Here is a 10,948-nt window from a genome sequence, read left to right as displayed (position 1 = left end):
GAGCTACTGGTTCAGAAAACAAGAAATAAAACGGCGATCAGTCCCTGAAGCCCTGCCCTGTAGCTGCAGTCCGACCTTTGATAGCTCCCTATACTTTGCGCCGCAACGCCGAGCAGCTAACCGTGGTGCGATGGAAGGAAGGACGTGGTCGGCGCAGGCCTGTTTGGTCATCTTTGTTTGCCAAGGACAACGGAAGCACAGAGAAGTTCAGAACTAGTTTCCAGGTGTGAAGCTTGAGAGAGATCATTGTACAACCCTGCAGAAATTAATTCTCATTGGCCTACTTCTCAGGGATGACTGCAGCAACAATGACTAAAAGAAACAGTAAAACTGCCCTGAAATTATCTTCACTTATTTATAAGCCCACAAATGCAAGGAAAAGCCTGCACCTCATATAAACCAAGTGGTGGTGTTCACTTGCATAACCTGCACGTCACACACACGTAGGCGAATTCAGGCCTTGGAGCATGTGGAAATTCTCCATTCTGACGTACACTTGGCCAAAAAACGTGTGTGCATGCTTGCTCACAGGGTTGCCGTCAGATTGCCAGTCAGCCAGGGACATGGACTAAGTAAAAACATGGACCAAAATTGCTTGCAACTAGCACGAAACTCTGTTTGCAGCGGCACGGAGAAGGATCCATAGTCTTCCAAACTCCTGCTCATATGCGTCCTAGCTGCTGCCGACTTGCTGGCCTCCGATGCACTTCAGCTCGGGCCGGCCGGCGCAAGCTGCATACCGCGGGAGCGGGACGCCCCCTGCTGTCCTTCAAGCGCGGCATCACCAGCGACCTCTTGGGCGTCCTTGACTCTTGGCACAAGGAAGGCCAAGGGAACTGCTGTCAGTGGAGGGGCGTCAAGTGCAGCAATCGGACCGGCCATATCCTTAGGCTTGATCTTCGTAATCGGCATGCGGAGACACAGACTATCAATGAGAACATCTTCCCCGGAGGGTACTATGGAGACACGGCTTTGGTTGGCCAGATAAGTAATTCTTTGCTCACCATGGATCGTCTTGTGCACCTTGATCTTAGCATGAATTTCCTCCAGGGCCCAAGTGGTCGCATGCCGGAGTTCTTGGGCTCTTTGACGAGATTGAGATATCTCAACCTCTCTGGCATACCATTTTCTGGCAGAGTGCCCCCTCAGCTCGGCAACCTCTCAAACTTGCAGCATCTTGACCTCTCATGCCAAATTGGCACAGGACGTATGTACTCAAGAGACATTTCATGGGTAGCACGCATCCCTAAATTGCGGTCTCTTGGAATGAATTCAGTAAACCTCAGCACGATAGTTGATTGGCCTTATGTTGTCAACATGATTCCTTCTTTGAAGGCCCTCAACCTTCGGTTTTGCTCTCTTTCAACCGCAAATCATTCACTCCCACATATTAACCTTACCAAACTCGAGAGGCTTGATCTCTCCGACAACACCTTTGCACACCCAATGGCAAGGGGTTGGTTTTGGAATTTGACAGGCCTCCAGCATCTTTACCTTGTCGGCACTCAACTGTACGGTCAAGCTCCGGATGCACTGGCACATATGACATCCCTCCAAGTCCTTGATTTGTCAGGTAATCCTAACATGGGAGGGATGAGCAGTACAAGCTTCAAACACCTATGCAGTCTGAAAATTCTGGACCTTTCTTGGTGTCAAATTGTTGAAAATATAAAGGATATTATAGGGAGGATGCCACAGTGTCCCTTGAACAAACTGCGAGTGTTGCGTTTGGGCTACAACAATATCAGCGGAAACATGCCGGATCAGACAGCACACCTGACCAGCTTAGTCGTTCTTGATATCTCTGTGAACAACCTAAATGGAGGCATACCGCACGGGGTGGGGCTGCTCTCTAGTTTAAGCAGACTTGATCTCTCTTCCAACAATCTCAGTGGACCTGTGCCATCTGAGATCGGCATGCTCGGCAACTTGACCATGATGAATCTTGAAGGCAACAACTTGACTGGTGATTTCACTGAAGAACATTTTGCAAGTCTAACGAAGTTAAAGTCGCTGGATTTAAGTGGGAATTCCTTGAGGATTACAATTGATCCCGATTGGATACCACCCTTCAGTTTAGAAGAAGTAGAACTTTCCTCTTGCCAATTAGGTCCTTCATTTCCTGCATGGCTTCAGTTCCAAGTGGATGCTCTCCGGGTGGAGTTATCAAGCACAGGTATAGTTGATAGGCTTCCTGATTGGTTCAACACTACATTTGCAAAGGTCACATATCTGCACATCTCCAACAATGAAATTAGTGGCAGGTTGCCGGCAAACATGGAATTCATGTCGCTGCAATTTTTCTTTATCAATTCAAATACACTAACTGGTGAAATCCCGAACTTACCAAGAAATATTACCTTCTTGGACATGTCCGAAAACTCATTAACTGGAAATTTGCCATCAAACATTGGGACTCCGGATTTGATTTCATTGGTGCTGATCTCCAATCAAATAACTGGTCATATTCCCGAATCTCTCTGCAAAGCGGAAGCCTTGTATGCCTTGGACTTAAGCAACAATCTTCTTGAGGGACAACTTCCTTAGTGTTTTGGAGTGAAGAACATTTCCTTTCTCATGTTGAGTAACAATAGATTCTAGGACGCGTCGATTTGGTGCCCGAGCCCAGCTGCACCTGAAATCGTGGGCGTCTGCTCGGCGCTTGGGATCCGTGAAATTCGCTCTGACGCGTCTGACGCGGAGCGTGGGAAATTGGACGTGCAGTGAAATACGGTAGGAAACAGTAGCGCATTCGTGGGCCCAAAACGTATGGGTGGGACGGCATTCGCGCAGAGGAACTCTGGTCCGTGACCAGATCGTTAGAAGGCCAACCGAGCCAGGGATCAGATAAGGCAGTGGACAACTGAGCCGTTTGTCGAACGTCACCCTCATCTAAGCTCGTTCAATCTGGAAACCTCGTCGCCCCTCCTCCCCCCAAACACCGTTGTCCCCGGTTTGAGTAGTTCCTTGCGGCGGCGCTAGTTCTGCACCGGCGGCTACTGGAATAATTGATGATTCTGGGCTTGAGTTCCTGCTCGATGTCGTTGACAGGTTTGTTCCCGCAGATCTGAAAATAGTTTTTGAGGATTTGTTCTGTATGCTACCTTACTTGTAGAAGAAATCTAACAAACGGATCTAGGTGGTGACCATTGCTATCTTCTTGCAGGTTACGAGAGGAGTTCGCCGAGAACCTTGTGCACCCAGATCCGGTTCCTCTGGTCTTTTTGCCCAACAGCGGAGCCGGCCTTTCCGTCCCTGCAGACTCGAATGCTGTGTCTGGATGCGCTCAACAGCTTGGCGGCGATGGGACTGGTAGGGCAGCAGTTGGGGTCTGCCTGTCATCCGGATGCATCTGCAACAAGGTCGGCGCAGTCGACTGACCGAGTCAATCGAGAGGCACCTGGGTGGACAAAAAGGTCTGAGCAGAAATCCTCCCGGGGTTAGTCTGTATTTTGTTTAACTGTGACTGAACGTTCGTCTCCACTGCACATGCTTTGTCAGTAAAATGAGCTTAGTTTGCAATAATCGCTAGCAAAAAGACCATATTCAAATAGTAAGCCGTGGCATTGCAGCCAATCTGTAGTTGTGCCTAGTTTAACAGTCAGAATCACATTCACCATACTGTTAGTATTTTGCAGTAGAACTAATAGACAGAATACTATTGTTGTATTAGAACTCATAGTCTGAATAATGAACGCTTGGAAAAGTACAGATTACGGCTGGGCAGTGCACCACCTGGCAGGACACCATGTCCCTCTTGGATGAGCGCTTTGGAGCAATCGATTGGCAAATACGCAGAGGAACCTACAAAAAGTGTAATACACCTCACAGGACACCTTGACCTGAGCTTGGATTAACTGGGTGAGGCGTATGACTTATACAATCTCTACTCTTGGGAGATCCGGTTTGGTATGAGATATGGTAAAAGGAGATTAAATGTCGAGAGGACAAATGCACGCAGGAGATCGTATGTGGTTGTTTGGTAAGTAATGAGCTTTATTCAAATTTATTTTATTTTCAGAGAAATGCCATGCCCCTTGATGTGTTCTTACATGGACATTTGTGTCTGATGTTATGTCTGGTTGGCCTAACACGCAGGGCAAACCGGAGATTTACGAGCACCCGTACATGCCCCTTGATGTGTTCTTACATGGACAGTAGTGTCTGATGTTCTGTTTACATGTTTGACTGACGGACAAAAAAAAACTAAACCATAATATGGCAGGGTGGAGCTGTCAGGAGTACGAATTTGTGGTTGCCTCAACTAGCTAGTGTTAACGTCTCAGGTTTAGATCATGGACTGGTATGCTGAAATGTGTTTTGCTACTGACACTTGGCCAACATGCGGAATACAACAATGCGTTTGCCAGTTTTTGAGTGAACTGTGCGCATGGCTAGATTCAAACTTTTAACTGCTAGAATGGTTAAATGCAAGTACTGTAAGGCAGGTGGCAGGATGCCATCCCTCAAAGCAGTATAAGAGTGTAACATCCAGCAGATGTCGTGTTGCCTTTCACCGTAGTTGCATATTCAAAAACATTTGAAGCTAGCGTTGCTTGGGATGGCGCCAACGCCTGCTGAAGCCGCCAGGTGTGCCACGACGATGAGATCTGAATTGGTGGCTCTAGTGGCAGATTGGAGATTCAGGTGAGGAAGTTTCATGTTCTCGCGCCCATCTGGCATTTTTTCAGCCATGGAGGATTACTAAAACTATCACTGTTCGCAGTCATCTTCCTCTTTGTCTAAGAAGTCGGTGTTGAGCGATTCGAGTATGACGCAGCTGCCTGCACAAGACGGTGGCGGAGTGGACAAGGTAAAGTAGCATGGCACTGTCGCTGGTTGTGTGTTCTGGTACATACTTTTTTCACTGAAACAGATGACCTCGATGCATTTTCAGGGAGAGGTTATCCAAAGAGATTGCTGTGGGATTATCGTGTTCAAGATGATGGCACAAGTTTACAGAGAAGAAGGATACGGCAACCACGATACTGCAACTATGCAGAACGCAACGGCGGTGACAATGATGTGGACCACGGATCTCACGTAGCGGGTGCGGTGGAAGATACTGAATCAGCTGAAGAGGAGGAAGTGAGCAGCAGGGGTCCTAAGCTACGCCGTACGCAGGCGTAGTATGAAATGGAAGCATGAATTCGTAACAACGTATGTTTTTTTTTTAAGTTCAGATATACTATTACTTAACTAACCAAGTACAGGGACCTCGTCTGCTACAATACCCAGAATACAATCTGGAGGATAGTTTAGCCGCTCCCTACAAACTTTATTACAAACTCCCTCTCTTGCTAAATAATGAGCTGCACTATTAGCAGACCTCCTAACCCAAGTTACATTAAACTCTTGCCTTGTCCTGAGCATTGCTTTTATCTCTTCAATGACCTGTTCAGCAACTGACATGTTTTTACCCGGGTCATTGAGCATCCGTACGACAGCCATACAGTCCATCTCGACATGCAGTTTCTGAAGGTTTAAGTCTATGGCTAATTTAACTGCCCTTTTGCGGGTTAGCAGCTCCGCGTGCTCAGCCGAAGCGAAGGCTGCAAAGGACGCACGTGCACGTGCACGTCATTGAGCGATGCATTTAATACGGGCTCGGGTGGTAGCTGTTTGTGAGTCCGTCGAGTGAACGGCTCAGCCGGGCTCAGAAAAGTTACCGAGCCGTGCAATACTACCTGATCCGCGAGAGATGTGCGACGGGCCGTCGCATTCATTGCGCCGCAGAGCTATCGTCAATACCGTGAAATACAGTAGGGAAATACAGGATGGAGCGCAGATCCCCACGCCAGCTTGCGGTATGGATTTCGGGAGCATCTGAGCCCGAGCTCAGAAACGAATTTTCGCAGATTCTATGGCAACTTCCCATCGTTTCTAAAATATTGGAGAAAATTGACGTTTCTTGATCTATCACACAATAGTTTTTCCGGAAGGTTGCCATTGTGGATCGGAGATTTGGGTGAATTACAATTTCTGCGGCTAAACCAGAATATGTTTTCTGGAGAAATCCCACCTACCATCTCAGATCTTAGTCACCTTCACATTTGAACCTAGCAGGTAATGGCTTATCAGGTGCCATACCGTGGGATCTATCAAATGTGACAGCCATGACAGGAAAGTATGTAAAGGATCCTATGCTTGACTCATATCCTTATGGTGGTTACTCGTATATGTTCTATACATATAATTTTTCCTCAGTGATCGTTAAGGGACGTGAGCTTGATTATGGTATTGGCATTTTGGATTTGGTGAGCGTTGACTTATCTTTGAACCAACTAACTGGGAGAATACCAGAAGAAATAGCTGCTCTTGATGCATTGATGAACTTGAATCTATCGTGCAACCAGTTGAGTGGGAAAATCCCAAATAAGCTTGGGGCCTTGCAGGCTTTGGAATCACTTGACCTCTCAAGTAACATGCTTTCTGGTGGAATCCCTTCGAGCCTGTCAGATATAACCTATTTGAGTTACTTGGACTTGTCTGATAACAATCTCACTGGGAGAATACCATCAGGTCGTCAGCTTGACACCCTCTACACCCAGCAACCTTCCATGTACAGTGGCAACAGTGGTCTATGTGGCCCTCTTCCAAACAGTTGCCCCGGAAAGAATTCAGCAACACAAGATTATCCAAAAATGAACGAGCATTCCTTTGAGCCAATAACCTTTTCTTTTGGACTCGCTCTGGGATCTATTCTGGGTCTCTGGGTGGTGTTCTGCGTCCTGTTGTTTAAGAGAGCATGGAGGATTTCTTATTTCGGCCTGATTGACCAGACATATGATCAGATGTATGTGTTTGCCGTTCTTACATGGAAAAGCTGGGCCAGAAAGGAAGCTACAAATTGAGTAACAAGAGCTCTGAAGAAGCATGAAGCAGCATATTAAGCTGAGATGTTTATTTCCTTTAAGTTAATGTAAAGGATAATGATGATTTAAATTTTCTATGCATGTATGATAATACTTTTGAACTCTTGTATGATAATGATGATTCTTAATTGTCTATACTGTTCAGTTAATTGTTTGGTCCGTAGCTTCATCGTTCAGAGTTTCACAGTTGGTCACTCTGTTTTTCATGTGCTGCGTATATACTTTCTGTCGAACACACCGTCTTGGTAAGGTGTACAGGGCCACAGGGGTGCTAACACCTACTTTTTTTAGCAGCATGAGGATCCTTTTCCATCGTCGCCTGTTGGTTTGTGCTCGAAGGTGAGTTGGGAGTCTGTTTGTCCTCTAAATGTGTGTGTTTATGTTGTGATTGTATTTGTGTCAGATTACACGCTGTTGTTCATGAAATTTCAAAGAAAGTGTAAGTTATTTCAGAATAGCACAACCAACCTGGGGAACAGCTCTTCTCCCTGTGTGTCTGAAATAGTTATTGAGATGGGTGTGTTGTTATTGTTTGTAAGAGGAGGGTGCAGCAGCAGCAGCAGGATTGACGAGTCCTTACTGGAGAGTAGGATGCATCCTGCAACGCATGGCTCCACTCCACAACTTCCTCAAGGCTAATGGATTCGAATTCAGTTCCTTAAAACTAGAGATGCTAGGTCTCTTATTATTTGTGTGGAATGAGTTCCAGGTGAATCTTGTAGTGCTTCCTGGGGACATCACAAGAGGCCCCATGTAGTATCTACTGTTGTTAGCTAGGAGAACATGTGCTCTGACTGTTGTTAGCTAAGGTTCAGTCTTCTTTAATGGTTTTTCTCCTAAAAAGAATGACTCCACATGGATCCAGATTTGTTGTCGCCAATGGCCGAACAACAAGTTTCAGAAATTCAGCGTTAGGCTTTTGAAGATATAGTATTATCGTTATAGCATCAAATTTAAGATGGTTGAGTGCTAGTATGTTAGGTACCTTGCATTCAGGCGGGAAGTTCGCAACCATTTGTTTGCCCTGTCCCTTGCAACTGGTAGAAGAGCAGGTCAAGCTCCTCCCTTGGCTTTGGGGCATCCTGAAGCTTTTCTTGCCAAGCAAAAAGAAAGCAGAGCCACCATCTGATCTGGAGTAGCATACACTTCAAAGTACCACAGAACATAAGCTCTGTCAATATCAGTTAATCAGCTGAGCGGACCTCACATGCCACTTTACCTTTTTTCACTTGGATAACATCCTTACTGGTGATGTATCTGGAAAAAATAAAGTATGCGCCCGATACAATTCATGAAAAAAAATGGAGATTGACACAACAGCTAAATTATTTATATTCAAGCAGACACAAACAACAAAATCTTTCATAGACCCACCATACAAACTAAACTGCAATTCGTAATCAGTATATAGTATATACACATCTACTCATAGGGGGAGGTTACATTCAGTACTACAGACTATCAGCTGTTCTGCATTTGTTAAATAGTCGTGTTCTGCATTTGTTCTTTCCCATCAGGTGCCCAAGAAGTTCATAAATTGGCTCTACCGCAAATACTTACAGCGGCAATACTTCCTAAGAATTGAAGATTTTGTTTCCAGAAACATTTAATGTTCTGCTGCCAACTTAACTCAATATTCTGTAACGAAGGAAATTAATTTTGCAAGTTCCAAATGAGCAAGCACTCCAAAGCCTAACATTATTGTAGATCCAACATAAGGTGTTACTTCGCATGTGTGAAGCAGTCAGGAACATAATAAACAGTGTTTCTGTAGCATTATGAAAATCTTCCTGTTCTCAAAATATGCATGCACAGATAAAAGCAAGAACAAACACTATTACGAGAGAAGGCAACATTTTGAAATAAAGGTGCTCATTGCAATCAGGGGTATCCATTTTGTTTCATTTTCACGTGAACAGTAGGGAAGGCCTTTACTTTTTCCTTTTTTTAAAGTAACTACGGCACTTGGCTTAGCCGGCGGCCTTACAGGTTATAGCAGGTGAGAAGGCCACCGAATCGGCCACGCCCACAGCCGTGGTGGAGTCGTTTGAGAGCCAGCTGCATGGACGGCCTTTGCTGCGGATCATCGACAGTGCAATCCACACCCAGTCTGAATACGCTCGCCATCTCCTCCATGTACCGTGCTTGATCTGGGATGCCCTTGTCCACAGCAATCTCGAACCATTCCAGCTTCTTTGCCATCAGCTCACTGCAGTTGTCACGAGCCCATATGGCCAACTGACCATCCACCCCATTGGCCACCCGCCCTGTGACGAGCTCCAGCAGCACCACACCAAAGCTGTAAGTGTCTACCTTCTCCGTCAGCTGGCTTGCGGCCCTCCCATATTCTGCAATTAATCATTTATATGACTAGTTAGTAAATAACCACACTAGTTGTAAGATGGAATTAAAAAAAAGTCAGTACATGAACCGAACCCTCACCGTACCTGGAGCTGCATACCCAAAGTTACCAAACAAAGTCCCCACGATAGGCAATGGTTGGTCGAGCCCGGCCATGTTCATCTGGGCAGCACCAAAACTGGCTATCACGGCCTTGAAATTCTGATCGAGCAGGATGTTGATAGAGGTGATGTTGTGGTGGACAATCGGTCTATTGCATCCGTGGTGTAAGTGGCAGAGCCCTTGGGCCACGCCAATGGCGATGGCCTTCCTCTGCGGCCAGCTCAGCGGCAGGTCGCCCTCCTCCCGCCGATGCAGCCACTGGTCCAGGCTGCCGTTCACCTGGTACGTGTAAACGAGCATGATTGCATTTTCCCTCTGGATGAAGTGTAGGACATTGACGATGTTGTCGTGACGGATGCTGGCTAAAAGGATCATCTCCGACTTGCAGCGGTTCTCCAGATTACCGTCCACTATTCCGTCCGAGTTCTGGAACTTCTTGACGACCAGCGTGGTCGGGAGACCGATGCCAGCAATGCCCTGAATGTGGACTAGGTAGAGTTGTTCGTCTTCCCCAATCCTTCTGCTAGCCCACATGCTTCTCTGATTATTTTCAGTAAGGCTGTCAACTATGCCTTGATCATTGAGCACAATGGACATCATCTCCACAGGGCGGCTGGTGCGCCGGAGCAGCCGTGATCCAGCCATTTTCAGCAGCCACGTAGCGGGGGAAGAGGTTGGCTTCAAAGGTGCTGAACCTGCACACGTATTTTAAGTATGAGAGATAGAGATGGATGCATCTTTGTACACCTATTTTGAGTTTGAAAGCCAAAAGTTGACAGCCACTAGAAAGGTCAGCAAATCTGAAGAATGTTTGGGCCTTTTGAAATAGTTGAGGAACTTGCTTCAAGCTTTGAGTGAGAGACAACGAGACCTTGGTAATTTTCAGTGTGCACAATGTATTTCGGGCTTTCAGCATGGTTCTTCAAAAATGAAATGATTGAAATGATGGTAAACTTGCTGTAGCCTGCACCTACTGTCACTCTTATGTCTGCAGCAAGACATTCTACTAGGATTCAGCTACTAGTGCAAATACATGATAACATTCAGAAGCTGAATCTCACCTGCTGCTGTAGAGTAGAGAGGAAGCTGTTCAATTTAGTCAGGGCTTGGAACAGGGAGGGAGCAGAGAGGGGGCATCAAATTAGTTGAGGGGAAAAGTAGAGGGACCGTAGGCGAACGTGTGAAGGAAAGGAATTTGACTGTGGATCACCGGCGGTGGAGATGAAGGCGGACGGAGTTGGAGAAGAAGGCCGCAGTATGTGGCACGGGGGCTCCAAGCGGTGAGGGGTTTGGCTTTGGAAGGTCGACCCGCGGAATTCGTGGTGCCGTCCGGCCGTCATGCTGCGGCCGCCTCCCACGACGGGTCAACGGCACTTCACCCTCCTCTCGCTTGCGCAACCACAGCGACGGCGGGCGTCTCCCGCCTCTCTGGCTCCAAATCGGGAGGCATTCCCGCCGACAGACCATGGATGTATGGGTGGAGATTTGGAAGGACGGCCGTTGGCGGCGGCGGCGGCGTTGGAGGTGGCAGTGGGGATCCATTCCATGTCCAGTCCAGATAGGAGATGGCCACAAACAAAAGGAGACCCATGTAGGGGCTGACCAGTGGA

General features: G+C 46.9%; 1 protein-coding gene and 1 pseudogene across 1 annotated transcript; one reads left to right on the top strand and one right to left on the bottom strand.

Annotated features, from left to right (window-relative positions):
- Positions 1-1,056: 1,056 nt before the first annotated feature.
- LOC123152731 (receptor-like protein EIX2) lies at positions 1,057-6,854 on the top strand (annotated as a pseudogene).
- A 1,900-nt stretch (positions 6,855-8,754) lies between these two features.
- Positions 8,755-10,410, bottom strand: LOC123150355 (MDIS1-interacting receptor like kinase 1-like). Its single transcript, XM_044570222.1, has 3 exons — positions 10,086-10,410; positions 9,323-9,993; positions 8,755-9,223 (listed from the first exon to the last, which is right to left on the bottom strand). The coding sequence occupies exons 2-3, from the start codon at positions 9,981-9,983 to the stop codon at positions 8,859-8,861; spliced, it is 1,026 nt and encodes a 341-aa protein (XP_044426157.1). The 5' UTR covers positions 9,984-9,993; positions 10,086-10,410; the 3' UTR covers positions 8,755-8,858.
- Between the last annotated feature and the right edge of the window lie 538 nt (positions 10,411-10,948).

This window comes from Triticum aestivum, chromosome 7A (assembly GCF_018294505.1).
Source record: "Triticum aestivum cultivar Chinese Spring chromosome 7A, IWGSC CS RefSeq v2.1, whole genome shotgun sequence".
NCBI lineage: Eukaryota > Viridiplantae > Streptophyta > Magnoliopsida > Poales > Poaceae > Triticum > Triticum aestivum.
Note: the sequence above shows the minus strand (reverse complement) of the source record. Positions and strands in the feature narration are given on the sequence as shown.